General features: G+C 47.1%; 1 protein-coding gene across 1 annotated transcript; it reads left to right on the top strand.

Annotated features, from left to right (window-relative positions):
• Positions 1–942: 942 nt before the first annotated feature.
• Positions 943–26,842, top strand: GOT1L1 (glutamic-oxaloacetic transaminase 1 like 1; the record flags this gene model as incomplete). The annotated part of the gene is given in 9 exon segments (XM_079726825.1): positions 943–960; positions 1,054–1,231; positions 1,986–2,179; positions 2,916–2,987; positions 2,991–3,030; positions 3,512–3,621; positions 3,833–3,925; positions 9,719–9,935; positions 26,637–26,842. Coding segments are annotated over 9 exon segments (1,128 nt in total).
• Between the last annotated feature and the right edge of the window lie 40 nt (positions 26,843–26,882).

Raw genomic sequence — 26,882 nt, forward strand, 5'->3', positions numbered from 1 at the left:
TCCCTGGAAGCACAGGCTGAGACAGAGATTTGGGGCACGTGATTTTCAGAGGGAGTGTCCTGTAGGAGGAACCTGTAAGGAAGTGAGGGAAGCAGGATTGTGAAGGGGAGGGGGCTTTGCAAGGATGGGGGCCTTGGCCTGATGGGGGATGGGCCCTGAAGTGCAAATTGAGTCACATGCATCCCCCAAGGCAAGAGGGCTGGCTTTTTGTATGCCAGGATCAGGCAGTCCTGGGGGTGTAAGTGATGCTGATGGGGGTGTAACCTGCCAGGTGGTTTCCTGTTGCCAAGGACAATCTGGAAGGTAGGTCTGAAAGATAAGCCTTATCCACCAACAGGGCTGGCAAATGTATTTGAGTGAGACACCAACAATGTCTGCAAGGATCACAAAGTCATTTGGAAAAAAGAAAGAAAGCAAAATGCAAGACTGATCCCGCAGAGGCCAGCGCTTTCTACCTTTGACCTCTGCCTTCTACACTTGCTGCTCGGCCACCACTGAAACAGTTTGCAAATGTAGAAGTCTTGACTGTAAATAACAGAGAAATAGATTGGCTTAGAGAGTTGCAAGTTATACTGTTCTAAACATAGGACTCTTTATGAAAATAACTTTAGAATAAAACAGTGATTTCTTTCTATTTAAAAAAAAAATCTAGAGCCCTGAGCAAAATGAAAGTAGAAGCTTTTAAAATGTATCCCTCGACTCACGTTACTGCCGGGTCAGAGATTTTCCCATCTGCAGGAGGAGCCCTCACCGGGCTCATGGCTGCCTGCGTTGCCCCATCTTCTAAGGGGCTGACTTGTTATTTTGGATTAGGTGACGAGAGGAGCCAGTGGGTTAGGGAGAGGTGCCTGGGAATTCCAGGTCCTCCCTACGCCCTCCCCAGGCCCCCTCTCTCAGAGGCTTCTCCCCAGTTGTCTTGCAGTATTGCCGTAGCCCTGGAGGATGGCCACCGCGGAGACAGTGAGTGGTGGGGTTCTGTCGCTCTGGTGACCAGTTCCGGAGCCTCTGCGGAATTGCCAAGGTTCTGGGAAGAGGCTGGTCTGTCGGGTCCAGACTTGGAGGAATGCTGCAGAGCAGAAGCCTTCGGGAGCAGAAGCAGAGTCTTGTCTCTACTTTCCCTCAACGATGTCTGTGTTCACGGATGTGCCCCTAGCCCAGAAGCTAGAAGGCAGCTTGCTGAAGACCTACGAACAAGATGACCACCCTAACAAGATGTTCCTGGCCTATAAAGGTAGGTGCCTCGTAGTTTTGGCGTGTGAGACCTGGTCCACCATCATTGCCTCTAGGAGGGCCGTAGCGGGAGAGAGCCCAAGCCTCCCCAGACAGACAGCTCCGCTCCTGTTAACAGAATTGCCCAGTGGGTAAAACAGCAGAAATCTCCTGGGTCATTCTGTACCCTCTACCCTTCTCTGCGGGTTTCCGGGGATTTGGTAAGAGCTGTATCCTCTCCCCCAGCTCTACGCTTGGGGCCTGCGTGGACACTGTACTTTCTTCAGTCTCTTCATTCTATCCCCTCCCTCCTCCGCTCCTGTACTGAGAATGGCTCCTAAAATGGACTGTGCTGGGATGCAGCCAGCCCTTGCTATGGTGAAAGTCAGTGTCACCTTTGTTCAGTCTCATGTACCTACAACTCTCACGTTGTCTATCATTTTTGCCCTTTAAATGGCATAGGTTTCTGTTGCCTTTTTTAAAAAGATGAAAATTAGATACATTCACTAACAACACATTGTTTTGATAAAAGGGGGAAAAGAAAAGGAAAGTTGTCTTTTCCTAGGTGACGTCCCAAAGCCCCAAGAGAGGCAGGACGGGTCTGTGGGCTTTCTGAAGAGCCCAAACTCACAGATGCTGAGGTGCGCATTAAGAGCCCCCTCTTGGGCTTCCCTGGTGGCGCAGTGATTGAGAGTCCACCTGCCGATGCAGGGGACGCGGGTTCGTGCCCCAGTCCGGGAAGATCCCACATGCTGCGGAGCGGCTGGGCCCGTGAGCCATGGCTGCTGACTGCATGACCAGCCAAGGGCAACCCTGGGTGTCCTCTGTCGTGCGCAAGACCCGAATGCAGGTCGCCCAGGATCCCTCCCTGAACTCTGAGTACACGCCAGTGGTGGGCATGAAGTCATTCATCCAGGCTTCCTTGAACCTCCTCTTTGGAAAGAACAGCCAAGTCATGATGGAGAACAGGGTGAGAAGCAGGGCCCTTTCCTTACTCACCGAGACACAAGGAGTGGAGATCGGGGATCGGGGATGTACAATCATAAACCTGAAAGAGACTTTGGAGGGGCCCCTTGAGGCTCAAAGAGTCCCCACCTTGGTCCCTGGAGGGCAGAGCCAGGATCAGGACCCCACACCAGGGCTCTCGCACCAGCCCACATGATCATGTGCAAACTCTTTTAAGAGGGGGATGATCTGAACTTGAAGTGGGGCTGGTATCACCATCACTCTTTTTTTTCTTTTAATGGTTGAAAATCAGAGGGGTAATATTTTGGGACACATGAAAATTATATGAAATTCAAATTTCAGTGTCCAGAAAATGTTATTGGGGCAGGGCCACGATCATTTGCTTGCCTTGTCGAGAGCTGCCTTCTGCTATAAAGGCAGACTTGAGTAGTTATATGGCCTGAAAGCCTAAAACATTGACTACTTGGCCCTTTGTAGACAAAGGCTGTCCATGCCTGGTATGGACGTGAGCACCACGGGGGTGGAGGGTGTTCTTTTAATTCCCTTATGCATCCCCAGTGCCTACTACAGTGTCTGGCACATAGTAGGTGCTCGGTAAATCTGGTTGAATGAGTCAACGGAGGTGTATGTGTTGGAGCAAGTTGCTTTGACCTCCATGAGGAAGTGACCCTCCTTCCCCAACTTTTTCTGGGAAACATCAGTGCCTGCAGGTGCTACTTCTGCTTCTGTTTTGCTGGCAGGCAGGGGGTGTGCACACTGTAGGTGACAGCAGTGCTTTCCAACTGGGGGCCCAGTTCCTCAAAACTTGGCGTTAGGATTCTCAAACAGTTTACATCATTTCTTCTCAAAATGTGAGTGTGGGCTTCCCTGGTGGTGCAGTGGTTGAGAGTCTGCCTGCCGATGCAGGGGACACGGGTTCGTGCCCCGGTCCGGGAGGATCCCACATGCCGTGGAGTGGCTGGGCCCGTGAGCCATGGCTGCTGAGCCTGCGCATCCGGAGCCCGTGCTCCACAACGGGAGAGGCCACAACAGTGAGAGGCCCGCGTACCGCAAAAAAAAAAAAAAGAAAAAAAAAAAAGGGAGTGTTAGGCAAGTGAGGGCAACAGCAGACCCCCGTCCCGTATTCCTGATTCCGACCCCATTTGCAATCTACACTGTTGTCCTCCGTGCTCACTGTCATGAGAAACATGGTGGACGAGCCAAGATATGCTTGTCCCTCTCCTGTTATTGTCCTGCCTTCGGCCACTGACCCTCCCCCTCAGGCTCACTCTCTGGTGTGTCTGCTTCCATCTTTCCACCTGCTGGGTACCAGCTGGTGGGGGATGTTTTCCCACAGAACCGCATGGACTCTTCTTCCAGGACATGGGCTTTACAGTTTATGAACACACCTTCTGGGACTCCGCATGGCTGTGCTTGGACCCCAGCATGCTCCTCGACGTGGTGGAGGTAGATGTGCCCGCTCAGAAGTGCCCCCCGAGACTTGATTCACAGTTTCCCTTTCCTTTCCCGCCCCCTTCGATCACCAAGGCCTTTTCTAGGCTTGGATTCGTAGCCCTTTAGTAGGAACCAACATGGAGGACCACGTCGCCTCCCAATGTCCTGTTGCCACGACCTACGTGGTCAAGGAAGCGCCTGACGAGACAGTCTCTACCTGCAGCAGGCCCCGCATGGCTGTATCTTCGTGATCGGGAACATCGGCAACTGCAAGCTGACACAGGGTCAGTGGACACAGTTGACGGTCCTCATGAAGGTGAGCCCACCCTCCCGCCTGGCTCCCCTCCCTCTCACCACCTGCCACGGCTCCATCAGTCCCTTCCTTTTCTCATTCTCCTTTCTCCTACAGAGCAAGCAGATCTTTCCATTTTGTGTGTGTGTGTGTGTGTGCAGTATGCGGGCCTCTCACTGCTGTGGCCTCTCCCGTTGAGGAGCACAGGCTCCGGACGCGCAGGCCCAGCGGCCATGGCTCATGGGCCCAGCCGCTCCGCGGCATGTGGGATCTTCCCGGACCGGGGCAGGAACCCGCATCCCCTGCATCGGCAGTTGGACTCTCAACCACTGCGCCACCAGGGAAGCCTGAATTTAAACTTTTTATTACGAACATTTTCAAACATAGTAGGAAGAATTATATAACGAATCCGCTTGCACCCAATGATTAAAGCACGGCCAATCTTATTACTTCTATATCTCCATGCACTCCTCCAAATTATTTTGAAGCAAATTGCCATATATTTTCATCTGTAAATATTTTAGTATATATTTCTAAAAGACAAGGCCTCCCTTTTTAAAACAACCACAATACCATCATAACACACCTCCAAACCGACAATTACTTAATGTCATCATACATTCAATGTCATATGTCTATATATGTAGTATCATTTATCTACATTGCTCTGATTGTCCTAATTGTTCTTTAAAAAAATTTTTTTTTGTAGTTAGTTATTGTGGTGGATTTTAAATTTTTTTCTGAAAATTCCTTGTTGCTCTTCCCATCAAAATGTAGAATTTAATTCTCCTTGCCTTGGGAGAATTTCTAACAAATAGAGTACAACAGAAGTGATGTTACGTGACTTCTGTGGCTGTCATAGAAGGTGGTACAGCTTCCACTGGCCATCTATCTATCTACCTACCTACCTACCTCTTAGGGCTCTGGCTCTTGGAACTCAGCATTCAGGCTGCAGGCAAGACAAGCAGCCTCACAGAGAGGTCATGGTGGGTGGGCTGGCTCTAGACCCAGAGGAGGTCCCAGGGCACAGCGAGAATCAACCATTAGACGTGTACTGATTCCAGCCCCCAACCTTCAAGCCATCCCAGTTAAGTGAGTGGAGCAGAGATGAATTGTCCTGCTGAGCCCTTCCCCAACTACAGATTCATGAGCAAATGTAATGTTGTCATTGTTTGAAGACACTAATTTTGGAGTGATTTGTTATGCTAGTAAAGATAGCTGGAACAATTATTTTGTTGTTTACGTCTCTTTTAATCTGTAGTTTTCTCTTCCATCTTTTTCTTTTCCCTTGCATCCTTTTTTAAAAACTGAAGAACTGGGGCTTCCCTGGTGGTGCAGTGGTTGGGAGTCCGCCTGCCGATGCAGGGGACACGGGTTCGTGCCCCGGTCCGGGAGGATCCCATATGCCGCGGAGTGGCTGGGCCCGTGAGCCATGGCCGCTGAGCCTGTGCTCCGCAACGGGAGAGGCCACAACGGTAAGAGGCCCGCGTACCGCAAACAAAAAACAAAAACAAAAACTGAAGAACTGGGTTTTTTGTTTTGTAAGGTTTCTCACAGACTGAACTTTGCTAATTTCATCCCTCTGGTATTATTTAACATGTTCGTCTTCTCCCTGTATTTTTGAAAATAAGAATTTAAATTTAGAGGCTTGATCAGATTCAGCATATTTTTTTTTGTCTTGGCAAGGCCACATCACAGATGGTATGTTGTGTTTTATCAGGAAGCAGGTGATGCTAGTTGTTTTATTGTGATGTTAGCTGTCACAGAGGATCATAGCTGAGCTCCCTTAACTCATTAGTGTTGAAGAATGGTGATACAGGTATTCTAATTCTAACATCATTTATTCATTAGCTGGAGTACTTTTATGAACAGAAATTTCCCCTCACTGTGATTTGTTTAATGTGAGGTATACTTTCTATAGGAAAGGCAGAATTAATTTTGATTCTTTCCCTTCCTTTACTAGTTATTAAATTAATGAATTGGTATACTAGCAATCCCCAAAGGTGGTTGACAGGTGTGTTTTTAATCTTTATGAATTTATGGATTTAAAGTGACTTGTGTTGTAGTCTACTGTGAGCATCATCCTTATTGATGTTAAAAATGTCCCATCTTTGACCTGTCAGAGCCCATTCAAATTAGTTTCCGAGATCTTTGATAGAACCCTAGCAGTTTTTGAGAGCTCCTTTAAGACTTAATCTTAAATCTTCTTTAAGATTTTTGAGAGCTTCTGGCATGACAAAGACATTCCAGGAAAATCTGAACATTTTCTGCCCCAGACCCAGAATCAGTCTTTTCTCAAAGGAACCCTAATCATTTTTAGCAGATAAAAGTATTTATACACCACAATCTGAGCTCTTAAGGTTCTCATTGATATTGATTAGTCATTATTTCCAAGTGTTTTCAGTAAACTAAAATATATTGAGTGAAAATTTTAAATCAAAATGGATCATAGGCCTACATGTATAACCTAAAACCATAAAACTTCTAGAAGGAGGCAAAGGAGAATATCTCTGTGACCTTAGGTTAGGCAAAGTTTTCTTAGATACAACATCACAGCATGATCCATAAAGGAAAGAATAGATGAATTCGAATTCATCAAAATTAAACATTTCTGTTATTTAAAGTCATTGTTAAGAGAACTGAAAATCAAGCCACAAACTGGGAAATATATTTGCAAATCATAGAGCTGGTAGAGGACTGGTAACTAGAATATATAAATAGCTCTAAAAAAGTAACAAGAAAACAAACAATACAATTTTTTAAATGTTCAAAAGATTTGAACAGATACTTCACACACACCCCAAAGCTATACGAATGTCAAATATAGCATATGAAAATATGTTCACCATCAGTAGTCAAAAAGGAAATACAAATTAGAAGACTGACCATACTAAAGTGTTGGTGAGAAAGTAGAGGAACTGAAACTCTCATACACTGCTGCTGGGAACATAGAATTATCATGTCATCCACCTATTCCATTACAAGGTATTTACCCAAGAGTAAAGGAAATATATGTCCATACAGAATCTTATACATGAATGTTCATAGTAGTTTTATTTGTAATAGCCAGATGTTCATAAACAGGTGAATGGATTTGAATGGGTTAACAAATTGTGATATATTTATACTGTGGAGCACTACTCAACAATAGAAATGAAAGAACTACTGATATACAGGGACTTCCCCGGCAGTCCAGTGGTTAAGACTCCATGCTTCCACTGCAGGGGACGTGGGTTCCATTCCTGGTGGGGGAACTAAAATCCCACATGCAGTTCAGTGCGGCCAAAAAATTAAAAAAAAAAAAAAAAAAAAGAACTACCAATATACACAACATGAATACAGCTCAAAATAATTATGCTGAGTGAAAGAAGCTAGACAAAACAGTGCATACTCTATGATTCCATTTGTATAATATACTCGAAGAGGCAAACTAATCTTTAGTGACAAAAGATCAGTGGTTGCCTGAGAGGGAGGGATTACCAAGGGTCACAAGGAAACTTTTGCAGGTGGTAGATACGTTCACCATCTTGATTGTGGTGATGATTTCACAGGTGAATACAGATGTCAAAGCTTCTCAAATTGCACATTTTAAATATGTGCAGTTTATTCTTATGTCAATTATACCTCAATTTTTAAAAAAGATATGAAAGGAGTGATAAAGAATGAAAAAGTCATGGGGGCTAGTGAATTAGAGGTCTTGAAATCAGAGAAGTATAGAAGGTGATGGTCTGCAGGCAGGAAGTATGAAGTCAGTATCTCAGTCACAGTACATTTTCTGGTAATGCAATGACTTGGGTGTGACCATGTGAGTGGGTGGACAGGTGAAATGAGAATATTGCTGTACAGGAGGACTATTCGCTCACTTCTTAAGCAGAAGTCTTGCTTTATGTTCTGAAAAAGGGAGGTTTTCCTTGCCACCCTGCCTAAATAGATTACTCTGTGATCCAGCAATTCCATTTCTCAGAGTTTATTCTAAGGGAATAAAGAAGTGCCCAAGAATGTGTGTACAAATATGTTTATTATCAAAGTTTCATATGATCAAAAATTGATATCTAAGTGTTAAACAAGAGGATTGGTTAAATAAATTATATCTATTCTTCTGAATACTATGCGCTCATTAAGAATGAGAAGATAAATGTCAGTTTAGTGACCTGTAAAGTGAGGCAGAAGCATAAGGTGGGGTTAAGTACGTGGACCCTGCCACTTCTTACATGTGTGGCCTTTGGCAAGTCACTTAACGTTCCTGGGATTGAGCTTCCTCATCTGTAAAATGGGATGTCAATCAAGTGTTACCTCATTGAGCTCTTATGAGGATTAAATGAGTTAACATATGTAAAACACTTTAGAATAGGGCTTGGTACATAGTAAGCACCATATTAAGAGTTAGCTATTATTATAATACTTATGATGCCTTAAGTGAAAATTAGGTTACAAAACAGTATGTACCATAGAACTCCATTTTTCTAAGCAAATTACATTAAAAATTAATATATATTTATATTCAGAAAAGTCTGGAAGGATATGCTTCTAAGACATCTCTGAGTGATGGGATTACAAATAACATTCATTTTTTATTTGTATATTTTAACTTTTTATTACTTTCATATAAAAAACTACTTTTATTTAAAGAATATGTATAAGGTGGTTCTCAGTGATCAGATTTGTATAGCTTTTGGAGAAATAAACTTTAAAAGAAAAATATTAAAATAAATCATTGTTAACTTTTATTTTAAAAGTTTTATTAACAAAGATTACATAGCAGCATTAGCTAATGAAAATTTGTGAACATCTTAAGAGTCCAACAGTAAGGGAATCATATCAATTTAGTGGAATATTATGATCCATTAAAATGGTTGTTATTAGTACCAGTACCAAGTAGTATACTTATGCAACCAGGGAAATACTTATATAATAAGTGATAAAAGAACACAAAATTCTATGCATGTAAGCCAGGGATAATATGAAAGACTGAAAATAGTGATTTTTTTAGGAATGGTAGGAGGTGGGCAATTTTTCCGTTTGGATTTCTTCACACTGGGATGGCAATAACACGGGAAGGAATACTTTTTCATTTTTTGCTCCTAGGAGCCTGTCTTCCTTTGCCTAGGACCCTGGAGACACGGCGGCTTCGATTGAGTACATTGTCAGTAAACGCATCTGACTCTTCCAAGGAGTCCAGACTGTAACAATGACCATTACTATCATAGCTAATGGTTGTGGAACGCTACCTGGAACTGTACTATTCTAAACACTTTATGTCTATCTTGTCATTTAATCCTCATAACAATTCAAACAGGTTGTTTTTTAATTATTATTTTATTTTATTTATTTTATTTTATTTTATTTTGTTTTGTTTTATTTTATTTTTTATTATCATCATCACCTTCGTTTACAGTCTCGGTGAGCATCAGTAAACTGCCCAGCCCAGGGCACACAGCTGAAAAGGGCTGCAGGGGTCCATGTGCTCGGTGCCTTGACCCCTACTACAGGTGCTGCCTTCCCCATGCCGGCTTCTCCCATCACCCCTTCATTCTCGTCCCGCCAAGGGCTCTGGCTCCCAACCCCGAGGAGGTAATAAGCACCCAGAGCGGGGCCCAGAGGGAGGCTGCTGGGGCCCAGAGGAGCCTCCGGGGTCCGCGCGCCCGGAGCCAACTGTACCGCCCGCGCCTTGCGGAGAATCAAGAGCTGCAGAACTGCGTCCCCTCTGAGCAGATAGTCCTCTGCGCAGAGGGGAAAGCTTGCTCACCGTGGGGCTGGTGAGGACATGGAGACGAAGGAACGGGTAGGAGGGAGGGACTGGTTCGCAGGCTTTCTTAGGACCGGAAAGCCCTGCGCGAGAACGCGGGCGCCACCAGCCGCTCAAGAGTAGTCGCGGCCGCCGAGGCTGCGGGGAGGCCAGGTCCCAGGCCCCGGGTCCGGCGATTCTGCACCGACACTGCGGCCTCGCCTTTCCTGGTGCCGGGCAGGTTCCTCCCGGGCATCGCTGACGCCGCCGGGGACCTGGCTGGTCCAGGCTTCTTCAAGTATCTGATGTGTGCGTGCTGGGGAGGAAGGCGCCGGGGAGGCAGTATTTCCAAAGTGCAGTCAGGTCCGCCCCCCGACCTGCTGTCGGGGATCTTGGTCTTCAAGTGAATCCGCCTCTGTCGGTGGCCCGCGACTCCAAGGTTATCCAAGCCTGGGCAAGCTGGGATTCCAGAGGGTTCCAGAGGATCCCGGGGACACGCGTCCCCGTGTTTCTACTCACAGATGCGGGCGCCGAGCCCAGCAGTTTGTAGTGCGCACACTGGGCTTTCTGGGGCTGCCTTCTCGACCCTTTTCTATCGGCTGTGGGTCCCAGCAAGACCTCGTAGTAAAAGAAAATTTGCGAGGTTGTTCCGGATTTTCCCTGGTCAGCAAGTGGCTGCAGACGCACGAGGAGAAGCCTGGGCCCTGGGCGCATCTTCCAGGAAACCCCGTTGTCCGCAGGCAGAGATGGCCCCAGGCTCGGCTCCAAATCCCGTGTGTGTGTGTGTGTGTGTGTGTGTGTGTGTGTGTGTGTGTGTGTGTGTGTGTGTTTGTGCGCGCGCGCGCGTGTTGGGGGGCCCAGGGTTGGGAGGACGCCCAACTCGAGCTGAGGAAAGTCGAGAATGGGGTTCCACCGTGGGACAAGCGCGCAGGCTCCCGGATGGAGCGGACCTAGGAGAGCCGGGCGGTACCCGGGGCCGAGCATCCGACCGCGGGCGGTGGGGTCACCTGGCCAAGCACCGGCCAGCGGGTAGAGGGGAACCCAGAGGTGGGAGAAAGGCGTTCTTTACCTAGGAGTCGGCCTGAGTCCCTGGTCTAAGGCTGGGGCTCCGGTCCCTGGAAAAGGCCTGGAGGGCTGACCAGCTGTGGGATGCGATGTAGGGACCATGGTGGAGGATGGACTCGGAACTGCTCCTGAGCGCCCCCAGCAGGCCTTCGCCTTCGCTCGCGATTCCACTCCTGCCCGGGCTCTAGGGTCTTCCCCGGGAAGCCAAATTCTTGTGCTCGCCTATTCCTCTCCCGTGGACTTGTAACAGGGACCCTCACTGCACACCGTGATTTGGGAGTTAAGCGCCATTCTCTCGCTTGCTCACCACACTCCAGCCACACCGGTCTTCTTCCAGTTCCTCCAATATAAACAGGTCTTCCAGTCTCAGGGCCTTTGCACAGTCTCTCCTGCCCAGTAACGCCCTCTCTGCTTTTTGCAAGGTCAGTTCTTTCTCATCGTGTGGGTCGCAGATCTCAGCTTAAATGTCGCCCCCCGTGCCAAAGACTTGTATGTAACCATCCTACAAAGCAAGGTCTCCCTTCCCCCACAAATATATTTTATTTCCTTTCCTTCTGGTTTCCTTTATGCTTCTTGCCGCACTTTGTATTTATTTTGCTTTATTCTCTGACTTTGCCAGTTTAATGTAAAATAGTGCAAGGAACATATTTGTCTTGTCAAGTGGGCACATAAAAATATCACAAATATTTGTGGTAGCATTTTTAAAAAAATAAATGTATTTATTTATTTTTGACTGCATTGGGTCTTTGTTGCTGCGGGCTTTCTCTAGTTGAGGTGGGCGGGGGCTAGTCTTCGTGCCCGTGCGTGGGCTTCTCATTGCAGTGGCTTCTTTTGTCGCCAAACACGGGCTCTAGGCGCACGGGCTTCAGTAGTTGTGGCACGTGGGCTCCGTAGTTGTGGCACGTGGGCTCCGTAGTTGTGGTGCACGGGCTTAGTTGCTCTGCGGCATGTGGAATCTTCCCGGACCAGGGCTCGAACCCGTGTTCCCTGCATTGGCAGGGGGATTCTTAACCACTGCGCCACCAGGGAAGTCCCTGTGATAGCATTTTTGTTAACTGATCGCCTCCTTGCTCCATAGAACATTAGAACCAGAATACGCCTCCTGGACAGGGCAGTTCTGCAGAAATCTGTGCTACTTGCAGCAGCCCCAATCGGTCAACGTAGAGGGTTGGCATCTGAGTGTGATCTTCGTTCCGTGAATCCTCCCTTAGAGTCAAAGACAGGTACCTCTGCCGGGCAGGATTCCCGGGCCCTCACACAGGGTTTTATGGTATCAATGAAAAAAATGCGAATGGCAATCAAGAAGAACTTGAGCTATGAGACAGAGAAGAGAAGGTTAGAACAGGGGGGAGAATGGTGTTGAAAATGGTACTGGGGTCAAGATGAAAAGAGCTCTGGAGTTTGGTTGCACGAGAATGCTAATGTCCTTAGCGCTACTGGACCGTACAACTTATAAACCATGTCAACTTTATATGGTATAGCACAGGGAACTCTTCTCAATACTCTGTAATGACCTCTAGGGGAAAATAAAAACAAGTGGATAAATGTATATGTATAACGGATTCACTTTCCTGTACAGCAGAAGCTAACACAACATTGTAAATCAAGTATACGCCAATAAAAATTTTTTTAAAACATGTACATTTTATACTATGTGCGTTTTACCACTACCGAAAAAAAAGTTACTGGGCAACAACACATCATCCACGAGAACTTTTAGGGGCTCTACCCTATCGGACCCTGAGCCGCTAACCTCCCTTTCCTACCAGGAAGTGCAGAAGCTCAGTGACAGAATTTGGGTTTAGGACCTGTCTTATCAATGCTATGTTGGTGTCCGAGGGATTGTCGATGTGGTGCTGGGGATGGAATTAGCATAAAGCTATGGGAAATTGGTGGGTTTGGGTGGAGGGGAGGTTGGAGTGGGGTAGGCAGGGAGGAGAGGGTGTAAAGCTGGCCTGTGGGATGTCCTTCTCTGCCTCTGCTTTCTCCCGAGGGTCTCAGGGGCGCAGTGGGAGGGAAACTCATTCTACTCTATGAACGGCACGTTGCGAGGCTCACCCACGTCGGCTCTCTCCCGTTTCCTGACGTCTGAGACAGTAGGTGGTGCTGTTTAGCAAACTTGGGAACAGGGAAGAAGAACCCTGAATTTTAAACTTGAGAGGTTGGGCAGCTCTGGCCTGGTAACTCTCTCCTTCCATCTGCCAGCGCAGAGGAGGGTGGGGGAGATGGGAGTCTTCTTCCTCTTTGACCTCTAAAGAACTCCTCAGCCGGCCCCAGGGAGGAGGAGGCCTGCGATCTGCTCTCAGGTGTACTTCCCACGTGTGTTGGCATCCCAGATGTCTTTGGAATGCGGTTCAGGTGAAGTCCTGGGTGGTGGCCACCTGCAGCTTGTCTGGGAGGGGCAAGGAAATTCAGAGGTGTTCTCACACCCCCCTCCACCAGCCAGGCTGACTCACCCTCTACCCAGCTTAGGGGTGACCTCGATGGTCCTGCCTGCTCCCCCTGGTCCTAGGAGCCCCCCTTTTCGTAGGAAGTTCAAACTGCTCTGAGGATTCTGCAACGCTGCAGTAAAACAGAGCAAACACTTGAAAGCCGTCTCCTTAAATGTATTTTTAAATGTCGGGCTTTGGTCCAGTGAGTGCAGGTTCCAGAAAGCATGCACAGGGACTGGTCGGTGAACTGCAGTGCTCTCCACGTGGGTTAGGGCATCGGATTAGGTAAGAGGTCTCCTTCTGTCCTGGGAATCCGGATTTGATTGTTTCACTGGGCTTTGTCCCCAACAATGACAGGATTCTGGGGAATGAAAACAACACTGGTTTGACAGCTTCAGCAAGTTTTAAAAAGCCCAACAGGACAGAGCCCAGTGTGCCTTTGGGGCTCCATGGGCTCCCGCTCACTCTTAGCACACTTTCACGCCCTCAACCTTGTTTTTCCTCTGCCTCGCCTTTCCCCTGCTATTCTAATTTATGTTCTTTAACTCCATTATGTGGTTTTGTAAGCAGCCTTAAATCCTTTTGGAAACAGGGCAGGGTACAAATAAATAGAAAAACCGGCTCTAAAAGATTAGATGTTCTGATATTGGCTGAATCTTGTGCTAATATAAGAAAATGACTCCAGGGCTTCCCTGGTGGCGCAGTGGTTAAGAATCCACCTGCCAATGCAAGGGACACGGGTTCGAGCCCTGGTCCGGGAAGATCCCACATGCCGCGGAGTAACTAAGTCCGTGCGCCACAACTACTGAGACTGAGCTCTAGAGCCCGCGAGCCACAACTACTGAAGCCCACGCGCATCTAGAGCCCGTGCTCCACAACAAGAGAAGCCACCGCAATGAGAAGCCCACACACCACAACGAAGAGTAGCCCCTGCTCGCCGCAACTAGAGAAAGCCTGCGTGCAGCAACGAAGACCCAAGGCAGCCAAAAATAAATACATAAATAAATAATAAAGATTCTTTAAAAAAAAAAAAAAGAAAATGACTCCATCCCTCAATCACCATAACATCCAGAATCTTCTACTACTGTCAGCAGAGAGAGGATCTCCTTATGAAAAAAGGCAATAGAAATGCACAGCCTTGACTTTGACCCCTGGAGTTCCTGCAGCCTCTCCCTGGCATCTTTCTAGGGCTGCTGCTGTTACCATCAAGCTTTAGCGTAGGGTGGAGTCTGGGGATGCTGCGTTCTGTTAACCGTTTTGCTGCTGTGGACTCATGACCTTTCCCTTAGAGCTCCCTGCAGAGCTTCTAAAGCTCTAAACCCAGAAGGTCGGAACATTTGAAATGACTTCTGAAAAGACTGTGGGATAAGCAAAATGGAAGCAGAAAATTACAGGAAACTAGGTCATCCAAGTGACAGCTATGAATTTTTGTTTCGTTTTCCATTAGAGGGGTCCCTCTTCCCTACTCTCTAGTCTGCCTGAAGACAGTGCTACTATCTTAGGATATATGCACACACCTCTTCCGAGTCTAAAGCTAAGACAGCAAGGTCTAGACAGAAAGAGGGAATTTCCTTGTCTCCAACCCTGTCCTGGTTCTATTTTCTATCTGAGCATCTCCTTCCCTTGACACTTGGAATGACCCCCTTTCAGGGCTTTCCTGTCAAAGCGATGCACAGCACGATGGCCTCAACTTTCATACAAAAGCTGATCAGGGCAGCAGTTGTTTTCTTATTCTAGTGACAAAGCTAAGCAATTCTCAAACTGCAGGGCCTACCATCTCCTTCCTCAACGGGTGGTCCTTACCTTCCTAGGATCACTTTCAAACCGGCTGATGTTTCGTAACCTCCAGCACCAACCCTGGCTTTCAGTTTTAACCCACACTTTTCCCTCCAGTCTTAAAAGATGAATGTAGCCATACCAAATACTTAGATGTAGTTCCCTGCTTTCTCTGAGGTGTTTTGCCCAAAGGCCTGTGGTCAGGGACATCTCAGTGTTGAAAAGTCATTTTTACCAGCCAACTGGATTTCAAAGAATTTTAGAGATGTAAGATCATAGAGATCATTTAACACCATCCTTGCAGAGTACTGAGGCTGGAAGTGATTAGATGACTTGCTGAAGGTCCCAGAGCTAAAGTGTCTACACTAAGGTTGATGCCTGTTGATTCCCAGACCAGCCCTTTTCTCACCTCACCACCCATATTGACCTCTTTCACGTCTAACAGAACTGTAACTGTACCTGGAATTTTCTTTACAGAAGTAGATGATATATATATATATATACGTACAGACACATAATACATATATACACATACAAGATAATAGAATTAGGAATTAAAGTAATAGAGGAATGATTCTTTGTGTTATGTATACAATTTTAGCTGTTGGTCATGGGTGTCTTAAGGTATGTATGGAAGCAAATCTGACTGCTAGTAGATGGAATGAATGAATGTGTCTTAAGGGAGAAGAAATGTAAGTCCATCTATCCATTGAATGCAGAATTAGGGGAAACAGTGAAATTTAGATGTGGTCCTACCCTTTATTTATCTATTCCTTTTTCCGGCTGCACCATGCAGCTTGTGGAATCTTACTTCCCCAACCAGGGATTGAACCCAGGCCATGGCAGTGAAAGCACCGAATCTTAACCGGATGCTATGGAATTCCTGGTCCTACCCTTTACAAATTCATGAAGGATAGACATGGTTAAATAATTCTAATATAAAGCAGACTTTGATCAGCATTGTTACAATTTAAAAAGGAGTTCAGGATCACTATGTGTGAAAAAATAATAGTAACACAAATAAGGAAAGTTGTCAGTAAATACAAGTAAATTACATATATACAGGTATATAGTGGGTATGTATATACATGTGTATAGATATGTAGCAGCTGCCCATTCACATACATGCCATTTTTTCCACTGTATTTCAAGTATCCAGTAGACAAGGATGATGTTATTTGGGATGAATTCTTGTACTATTTCCAGCTTTTTTTCCAGCAATATATATATTTTAAAGTATACACTACAAACAAATGGAGTTTATTCCAGTGGTGTAAGGCTTGTTCAATATTTGAAAATCCATGAAGATAATCCATCATATTAACAGAGTAAAAATAATCACATTGTATTCATTATATCAATTGGTATATATTTCAGGTAGAATTTCAAGGAAGCATAGAGCGTTCATGACAGTGTTTACAGGTAGCAAAGTGTTCTCAGATTTATAAAGGGCCTGGGGAGGGGAAATTAAATATATGGTGCTGTCATGAAAATGCAGCCTCAGGGTAAAGATGAAGCCAACTTTCATCCTTTCTGTGAAAGAGCAGGGCTTTTAAGAATTTTAAAGTAATTTTTTTCCACAGTAGCCTCATAGGGAACCCTTGGCTTGATTCTACGTCTGATGAAGGAAATACATTTCCAGTCCAGACCTCTCCTCTGAGCTCCAGACCCATATATCCACCAGTCTGTTTACCATCCTCTTGGGTGTCTCAAATGTACCGAGAACTCAACATGTCCAAAATGGAACCCAGTCCTTCTTCCAGTGTTCCCTAGCTCAAGCTCAGTTAACGGCATCATTGTCCACACAGTTATGCAAGCCAGGAACCTAGAGCCAGATTATAATCTCCCTGAGGGCGGGCATCTTGCCTGTCTTGTCTTCTGTTGTATCTTCAAGCCCTAGAACAGTGCACGGCACAGAGTAGGTATTTAATTACTGTCTGCAGTCTCTAGACTGCATTCACTTCCCTCCTTCTCCACCATTACTACTCAGTCCACCTGCCATAACTTCTCACTGGCACTAATGAAATAGCCTTCTAACTAGCCTCCCTTGACCCATGCTCAGCCTTACCTCTATCTGTCTTCCACTCTAGCCAGTGATCTTTTCAAAACACAAATCTGACCCTAAGAAAAGTGTTCTTGCCATGGCCTCTGAGGCTGTGCATGGTGTGTATCCTAGCACTCTTCCAGCCTCTTCTCACACCATGATTGCCCTTGCTCTTTAGATCCAGTCAAGTTAGCCTTTTTTACAATGCCTCCCATCACTTGCTCTCTCCTGCCACAGGGCCTTTGCACATATTGCTTTCTCTGCTTGGACCATTCTTCACCCACTTAACTTCTACTCATCCTCCAGATGTTACTCTCAGAGAAATTTAGAGTATTAGGTCCTGTAGGTCCTGAGGAGACTGACTGTATTTGATGGAGAAGTGATAGTCAAAACCACTTGAAAAATGCTAACAAGAGATATCTCCACAGCACTGATGGTGGTTTCATTTTTACATTTGTTTGTAAATTATTTTCTACACAAAGTTTTTCACAACTTGTAAGAACTTTTTGTTTGTCTTCCTATATGAGACCAAAGATTTAGTCAAGGACCATTGACAATATAACCATTTCTCCCTTTCTTTATGAATTTTTGGAAAGTATCATCAAATATGTTTACCTGTATTCTTTTTTTTTTCTCTTGGATATAAATTCTCAGAAGAAGATCTTACTCTGTTTTTGGATTAACCTTTATAAAGATCATTTCCAGTACAATATGAATGTTTAATTATGCTTAATAAAAATATCTCATGATGGTAGACCTTGAGGTCCTCCTTACTTTATAAATGCTCTATAGGATGGTTTAAGTGTAGTTCAGCCTGCTCATTGTTTGGAAGATTCAATATTGTAAAGATGTCAAATTTCCCCCAAATTAATCTACAAACTCAATGAAATCTCAATCAAAATTTGAGGTTGTTCGTTTGTTTGTTTTTTTAAGAAATGAACCATGGGGGCTTCCCTGGTGGCACAGTGGTTGAGAGTCCGCCTGCCGATGCAGGGGACACGGGTTGGGTTCGTGCCCAGGTCCGGGAGGATCCCGCATGCCGCAGAGCGGCTGGGCCCATGAGCCATGGCTGCTGAGCCTGCGCATCCGGAGCCTGTGCTCCGCAACGGGAGAGGCCACAGCAGTGAGAGGCCCGCGTACCGAAAAAAAAAAAAAAAAAGAAAGAAGAAAAAGAAATGAACCATGGATTCTAAAATGTTGTGAAAATGCAAAGGGCCAAGAATAACCAAGAAATCTAACCAAAGGAAGGACAAAGCTGAAGGCTTTACATTACTAGATACCTAGATGTATTATAAAGCTATGATAATTAAGATGGTGTGGCATTAATTCAGGAATAGACTAATAATGCCCTCTAAGTCCATCCATGTTGCTGCAAATAGCATTATGCTAAGTGAAATAAGTCAGACAGAGAGAGACAGATACTGTATGATATTACTTATATGTGGAATCTAAAAAATACAGCAAATTAGTGAATAAAACAAAAAAGAAGCAGACTCACAGATATAGAGAGCAAAGCAGTAGTTACCAGTGGGGAGAGGGAAGCAGGGAGGGGCAACATAAGGGTAGGGGATTTTAAAAAGGGTTATTATGAGATTATATGAAACCACGTGTGCGAAACTTTTGAAAATTGTAAAGCACTGTAGAATTTAAAGACTCTTTCATTCAATAAAAAAGTTAAATAAAAATATTTTTTAAAAAAAGAATAGACTAATAAACCAATGGAACAGAACAGAGTTCAGAAGCAAATCCACACATCACAGGGACACTGTAGAGCTGGTGGGGGAAAGCTGAGTTTTTAAATAAATGGCACTGGATCTATGGGACATACTTATGAAAAAAAAAAAAAGAATCTTGACCTCTATCTGATACTGTATGGTAGGGAAATTTTTCTGCTTCAGGGAAAACTGCATTTTCTGTAGCATCTCCTCTGATTTTGAGTTTATGGCAGCTATTTTATAACTCTGCAACTTGTAGGGAGTTCCTTGGAGGCCCAGTGTTTAGGACTCAGCATTTTCACTGCTGTGGCCCAGGTTCAATCCCGCATGCCATGCTGCGGAGCCAAAAAAAGCCCCACCCCCCAAAATAAAAAACCTCTGTAACTTGTAGATAACTGATAGCAGTGCCAAGCTCATAAAAATAAATTCTGTCTGGTGGACGAACACACCCCCAACCGTGGACAAACCAGTTTTGCCTCAGTTTGCACATTTATTTCAATATTCCTTTTTTTAAAAAATTTATTTATTTGGTTGCACCACGTCTTAGTTGCAGCAGGCGGACTCTTTAGTTGTGGCACCCAAACTCTTAGTTGTGGCATGTGAACTCTTAGTTGTGCATGCACATGGGATCTAGTTCCCTGACCAGGGCTCGAACCTGGGCCCCCAGCATTGGGAGTAGGTGGTCTTCTCCACTGCACCACCAGGGAAGTCCCTATTTCGATATTCCTGATCTATACATGTGTCTATTCTTTGGATTCACCTTGGAACAGGCTGAAACACCTTGCCACTTTTCCTTCTTAATAAGTTAAGTAAAAATTTAACATGTGCTCATTTTTATATCTGTATGAGTCATGGTTTTATCTTATTTTGGAGAATTATCTTTTCACAATAAAGTTAATCCCAGATGGATTGCTAACCTAAATGTGAAAGTAAAGCAGTACAGCTGCTAGAGGATTATAAAGGAGACTATATTTATGGCTTTGAGGCAGGAAAGTTTTCTTAAACAGGACACAAAAGCACTAACCATAAAAAATTTATAACTCAGATTTCATTAAATGTAAGAATTTCTTTTCACCCCAAAACACCACTAAGAGAGTGAAGAGGCAAGCCACAGAGTGGGAGAGGATATTTGCATGAGATTTTTTAGGACAAAGGTATCATATACGCAATATATTATATGTATGTATGCTATGAATCAATAAGACAGACAACTGAAAAGAAAAATGGACAAAAGAAATGAATAGGCATATCACAAAAGACCATATCCAAATGGCCAATAAACAAGCACACAAGCCCCTTAGTCATCAGGGAAATACAAATTAAAACCACTTCACAGCCACCAGAAGAACAAAATAGGAAAAACTGACAATATCACGGTTGACAAAGATGTGGAGAAACAGGATCTCTCAGACATTGTGGATGGAAGTATAAATTGGTATCACTACTTTGGAAAATGATTTGGTGTTCTCTCAGTGCTAAACATATATCCACCCTGTGACCCAGCAATTCCATTCTTAGGTGTGTGTGTATGTTTATGCATAAGTACCAAAAGACATATGAGAATGTACAGCAAATTTATTCCTAACAGGCCTCAGTTTCCAGTGGCTGTCATACTTGGTGGTTTAAAGCAACAGGAATTTATTCTCTCGTTGTCAGTTCTGGAGGCCAGGAGTTCAACTGTAGAATGAAAAATAGGTTGTGGTATAGTCACACTGTGGAATACTACAAAACAATAAAGATGAATACATTACTGCTGCACGAACACCACTGGTGAATTTCCTAAACATAATACTGAGTGAAAGAAGCCAGACCCTGGGGAATTTCCTGGCTGTCCAGTGGTTAGGACTCTGCACTTCCTTTGCAGGGGACACAGGTTTGATCCCTGATTGGGGAACTAAGATCCTGCATGCTACGCAGCACAGCTGAGAAAAAAAAAAAAAAAGTAAAGATGCCAAACCCCAAATAAATACCTAATATATGATTCATTTACATAATGTTCAAAAATAGCAAGACTAATCTTTGGGGATAAACGTCAAGGTAGTGGTTACCTTTCTAAAGGAGGGGAGCCTAGTGACTGGCGGTGAACCAAGGGGAAATTTCTGCAGGTGCTGATCCTGTTCTATTTCTTGATCTGGATGGTGAAAGTTCACCAGGCTGGAAACTTCTGTGCACTTTTCTGCATAGAATGTTTACAGTACATTTTCCTTTCCTTGATTATAGCCATGCTGTAATGCTATAATAAAGTTTGTTTTAAAAAATCTGTTCCTATGTTATATAAACACTTTTCTTCCTTTTTTTTTGGCTGTGACGCTCGGCATGTGGAATCTTAGTTCCCCAACCAGGGATCAAACCCATTCTCCCTGCAGTGGAAGGGCTTTATTCTGGTGCTCTCCCTTGGACCTTGCAAAGCATCAAGCGCTGGGCTTGGCTTGAAGCTTCCGGGTCTACATTACGATTCCTTAGCGTGTCAAAAGTCCACGTAGCCATCAGCCCTGTGCCATGTGTTGTGGCATCAAAAGGGAAGAGGAGTAAAAGGTTGATGGGGTTGTTTACATCCTCCTCTTGGCCGGCTCTGCTGTGGTGGGGTCCCCAGTGGTCCAGGGGGGGCGGCGGTTGAGAAAGTGGAGGCTCATGGCTTTTCTGAGAGATGCCAGGAAGAGAACAAGATCCTGAGGGACAGCTTCCAATGCAAGAATTCAAGGAGGAGTAAACACTCAAAACTTCTACTTTGCCCCTATGTGCCGTGAAGTTGATTCTGGAAAGGTGGAAAATGGCTCCTATGATGAACATGTATTTTTTTATACTCAGAAAATGTAAACCTTTTAATTTATTTTATTTATTTATTTATTTTTGGCTGCGTTGGGTCTTTGGTGCTGCACGCGGGCTTTTTTCTCTAGTTGCAGCGAGCGGGGGCTACTCTTCGTTGTGGTGTGTGGGCTTCTCATTGCAGTGGCTTCTCTTGTTGCGGAGCACGGGCTCTAGGGGCCCGGGCTTCAGAGTTGTGACACACGGGCTCAGTAGTTGTGGCTTGCGGGCTCTAGAGTGCAGCAGGCTCAGTAGTTGTGGCACGTGGGCTCAGTTGCTCCGCGGCATGTGGGATCTTCCCGGACCAGGGCTTGAACCTGTGTCTCCTGAATTGGCAGGTGGATTCTTAACCACTGCACCACCAGGGAAGTCCTTAACCTTATATTTTAAAAAGACAGTTATACAGGGCAGTGCTGGAGGTGGCGGTAGCAGGGATTAAATGGACTAATGCTGAAGGTTCAGGAGTCCTTTATGTCTCTTCTACCTAACTTGAGCTGCCTTCCATTGGCAAGGAATTGGGAGATGGTTAAGGCAAAGGTGAGGACCACATTTTTCCTGCCTTCGAGCTGCTGGCAAGTGAGTAAAACCAGTGCTGACTCCGGGTACAAGAAATAAGCTAGGGGGACTTCCCTTGTGGTCCAGTGCTTAAGACTCCGCGCTTCCACTACAGCGGGCACGGGTTCGATCCCTGGTGGAGGCACTAAGATCCTGCATGCGACCTGGACAGACCCCTCTGTGTCCCCCCCCCCCCCCCGAAAAAAAAATAGCTAGGAAAAGGCAGCAGTTCTGAAAGGGAGCAGCGGGAGGGAAAGCTTTGGGCAGAAAGTGGGAAGGTGAGGGCCGCACATTCCCTAAAGCTTTTCAGCTGTGGGATTCAGGGGCCTTCTCCGAAGGGACCTGACAAGTTGGAAAGGCAATACCTTTGCGTAATCCGTGAGGCAAGCTTCATTAAACAAAGTAGTACTGTCACCAAGATTGTAAGGAGATGACTGAGCCATCTGCTTGTCGAGACCCTCCTCTTCCGCTGGGCCATGCTTTCAACCTCTTTACTGCCACGGCCCCTGGGGCACAGGAAAGCGCCTGGTGCTGGGCTCACTGACTCCACGAAGAAGCAGGAAGCCCTTGCTCCTTGGAGGGAATCTTGGTCAACCGAGTGGGCTGGAGGAGGCAGAGGCAGCTGGACCTGGAGCAGCCAGAGGGCTGTTTAGGCAGAGCCCCAGTGAACGGGTCATGTGTGTGGAAGGCTGTCGCTACCCCCCAGAGACTGAGGCGAAGGAGAATAGGCCGACAGGCAGCCCTATCAGGCCCTTTCTCTTCCTCCCTCGGGGGGAGCACATGGGCCCCTCCAGAGTTGCCAGGATGACCTCTGAGGTCGTGTGCCTGCAGCTGGGGGATGTCGAGGGGCCGTAGGGAGGCCGGCCGCTGGCGGGGCAGTGACGCCTCCCCTCCACAGGCCCTGTCTCCCGTCTAGTCTGGCTCTGCACCATGTCTTAGAGGGGAAACCTTCCCAGATGAGCCTAAGAGCAGATCTGTGCTAGAGACCCCCCTGCGAGGCCCAGCGCCGCCCGCCCGGTGAGAGGCCCGGGCCCAGGCGCTCTCCGCCCTGCTGCTTTGGGATCAGGACAGGTGGCTGACCCTTCCAGTCGAACCTGCCAGGCGCCTTGTCTGCTGAAACTCCTTCCTCTGTCAGTCAGAGCCTGAGGCGGGGCGGGGTAAGAGGGGAGAACAGTCATCCCTCCGCACCCTGGCCATGGGAGGTGTTTACAAACACTCCCGGAATTCAGGGAGCCGGCCAGGGGTCAGCGGGCCCAGCGCCAGCCTTGCCCTCGTCATTGGGTCTGCTCCACCCATCCACCCCCCTGGCCCACGTGGCCTGAGGGTCTGTCTACAAAGCTGGAAGAAGACAGCCTCTTGGACTCTGGGCGGTCAGTAGGTAGGCCTTCAGGAACAGTGTGCTCCAGCTGGGGAGGGGAGAAAGCCACCCCGAGGCGTGTGGAGGACGATCAGCCAGCTCCCAAGCACGCCCTGTGCTGGACCTCCTGGCATCTCTCCTCCGACAAGTTTCCCATTCCCGCCTCCGGTGAGCCCCACTCCTCTGAGTTAACCCCTGCCCGTGTCCAGTGTCTAGAGAGAAGGATCTGGACCGGGATTTCTCTGAGGTGGCGAGGCTGCCCTGTCCTGCCCCAACCTCTCACTTCCGCTTTAACCACGGAGCCTATCTGTGTCTGACAGAGACCCAAACACATGAGGTCACCAGGGGATCCTATTTTCTCCGCCCCTCTCCCACCCCTCCCTGTCCGCATATTCTTTCCATGAGTGGAGGGGATGCTCCGTGTCATACTCAGCCTGTGGGGCTGTCCTTCTGGGTTTCACTCCTGGCTCTGTCTGACCCGGGCAACCGTGTGTGTGTGTGGGAGAGGAGGTGAGGCTGGAGATGAAAAACTTCACTCCTAGGATCAGTTTGGATGGCAAATCTTTGACTTCGTCTGGCTGGGAGGCAGTGGAGCAGTGGACAGGCAGGGCAACCAAGAGGGGAGTATGGTACAGACTTATTTATTGTAGTATCAACTTAGAATAGTCACCAAGGATGGGTCAGGGGTGGGGCGGAATGGGGCCGGAGGCAGACAGTCTCCAGGTGAAAATGAAGGCGGGTATTTGGCTGTGACCTATCACACTATTGGCTGCTGGGCTGCGTCTGCTCATACCTTGCCTTACGACCTGATCACACCACTGTTCAAAGTCCTCTGGAGGCGGGCTCACCTGGTCCATAACTCTGTATACACACCATGGCCTGGTCTCCATGGTCTGTGTGATCTGGCCCGGCCTACCTGGGCTGCCTTATCTCCACCACCTATCCCCAACGTCCTCCTGAAGTATCCCACAGTCTAGCCCCACTGGGGTACTCTGACCTCCACACTTTTGTTTTAGCTGTTCTGTTCTCTCCTGAAGGGCTCTTCCTCCACGGCCCCTTCTCTGCCTTTCAAATCTGGCATATCCTTTAGGGCCCAGCTCAATGCCATGTCCTTCATAAAAATCCACCTGCTTAAGATGTTAGCTATTTTATAGAGAATGGATAAACAACAAGGTCCTACTGTGTAGAACAGGGAACTATACTCAATATCCTATGGCAAACCACAATGGAAAAGAATATAAAAAAAGAATGTATATATATGTATAACTGAGTCACTTTGCTGTACAGCAGAAATTAACATTGTAAAACAACTATACTTCAATTTTTTAAAAAATTAAAAAAAAAATCCACCAGCTTAGAGAAATTGCTCTATCCTCAAAACACCCAAAGCATTTTATTGGTACAGGACTCCCTTTACAGCATTTGTCAGGGCGGGCCTTGGGACTGGGTCTCATTCAAAGGGTTTTGTGCCCTCGGTCCGTAGCACCTAGCACACGCTAGGCACCAGGTCAGTTCTCAATATATCTTTACAGTAGTGAATGGAGCCATAAGGTTGAATGAGGTTAACAGATCGTCAAGCAGGGAAATGGCACCAAAACAACAGAGCTCTGCTAGGCTTTCCTGCTGCTTACAGGTCTGATACCTCCTTTCCTTTCCCCTTCTGATCACCGTTAAACATTTCAAGGCCTAGTAAATAGGCCTTTCCCACACTGCAGCCACCCTCAGTTGCAAACCTGAGGCATAATGTCTGTCTTGTAATTTCTTACGTGGTAAAAGGAAACACTATGTATTCATGGTTGGCTGGGATAACGTGCCAACTCTTCAGTACTGTAGCCCTTCCTGAGTACCCACTGGGTGCCCAGGTTTCTGCTGGGGGTTCTGGAGGAGACAAGTCACCACCCGGTCCTGCCCTGAGGAGGGCTATCAGAAGCCAAACCCTGGAGAAATCTGAGTGAAGCCTTGTGGTGGATAGGACATGGGTTGGCAGAGAGGTGGGCAGGGCCGCCACGGGCCAGCCAAGTGAGTACCTGCCTGAGGTGGGAAGATTATCTGCGCTACAGTTTGTTCAGGAGATAGAGGACAGTGAATCAGGGTGGGGTCCAGACAGGAATGCCTTGAGCCATCCAAGATTGGGGTTCTGAGGATCTGGAAGAAGCAAAGGTTGCAGCAGAAACACTAGACGGGAGTCAGGACACCTGGGTTCTAGTCCTGGCTCTGTTGCAGGATCTTCAACGAATCACTTCTCTGCTCCACTGGGCCTTTCCTTTTTTTTTTTTTTTTTTTTTTTTTTTTTGCGGTACGCGGGCCTCTCACTGTTGTGGCCTCTCCCGTTGCGGAGCACAGGCTCCGGATGCGCAGGCTCAGCAGCCATGGCTCACGGGCCCAGCCACTCCGCGGCATGTGGGATCTTCCCGGACCGGGGCACGAACCCGTGTCCCCTGCATCGGCAGGAGGACTCTCAACCACTGTGCCACCAGGGAAGCCCCTGGGCCTTTCCTTAATTCTAAAACCTAAAAACCTTCAACGTGACCTTTGCAATCTGATGATCAATAGATATTTGAGTCTTTGAAGTAGCATATTGGGAATGAAGAGAATCAGCCACTCTAATGGAAACTGGGAACGAGGAAGTGCCTGACTGGGAGCTCAGAGGTAAAGAGCGAGGAGAGACTGCAGAGGGTCCAGCCAGGGAAAAAAGGGGAACTGCGGGGAAGGGCCCCGTGGGTCAATCCCATTTTCAGTTCCTCCTTTCGTCCCCTTCCCTGACTTAGCCTCTTGGCCTCACCTTATTTGGTCAGGGCGGGGCAAAACAGAACCCTCCCACGCCGCCTCAGGCGCCCCCTGCCTTTCCCTTCCCCTTTTCGGGCCCTCAAAAGATCCTCCTCGCTCTTCTCTCACCTGGCACCTTCCCCGAACCCACTTTCCTCCATAGCAACGCCCCCCGCGGCCAAAGTAGGAAGAGCAACGAATTTGGGAACGCATTCATAATCACCCTCGTAGCCACCGTTTATTGGGAACTCACCCTGTGCCAGGTAACATTATTTTTTTATAGCAATTCTATGAGGTGATTGTTATCTCATTTTACAGATAAAGAAACTGAGACCCAAAGATATTAAGTAATCTGTGTAAGGCCACACACCTGCCGGTTGGCAAGGCCAGATTGGAAATGAGGTCTGGCTCCCCGGTAGCTGCTCTGGCCACTTCCGTTTGGGCCGGGAGACCTTTGGCATTCGGAGACCCCTGCCCTCACCTACCACCTCTCAGACCCGAATTCTTCAAGCCCCGCCCCTGCCCGCGCCGTGCCCGCCCAGCCCTCGGCGCCCTGGAGCCCCGCCCGGGCTGCGCGGCGGAGGCGGGCCCGGCACCCGCAGGTGGGGCGGGGCCGGGAGGGGCATGGCACAGAGGGGGCGTGGCCGGAAGCCTTAAAGAGGCCGGCGCGGCGCGGCGCGGCGCGGCGGGGCGGGCCGTAGGGGCCGCGGGTCGCGGCGATCTTCTCAGTTTCGGTTGGAC

Source organism: Hyperoodon ampullatus (assembly GCF_949752795.1).
Source record: "Hyperoodon ampullatus genome assembly, chromosome: 20".
NCBI classification, from domain to species: Eukaryota; Metazoa; Chordata; class Mammalia; order Artiodactyla; family Ziphiidae; genus Hyperoodon; species Hyperoodon ampullatus.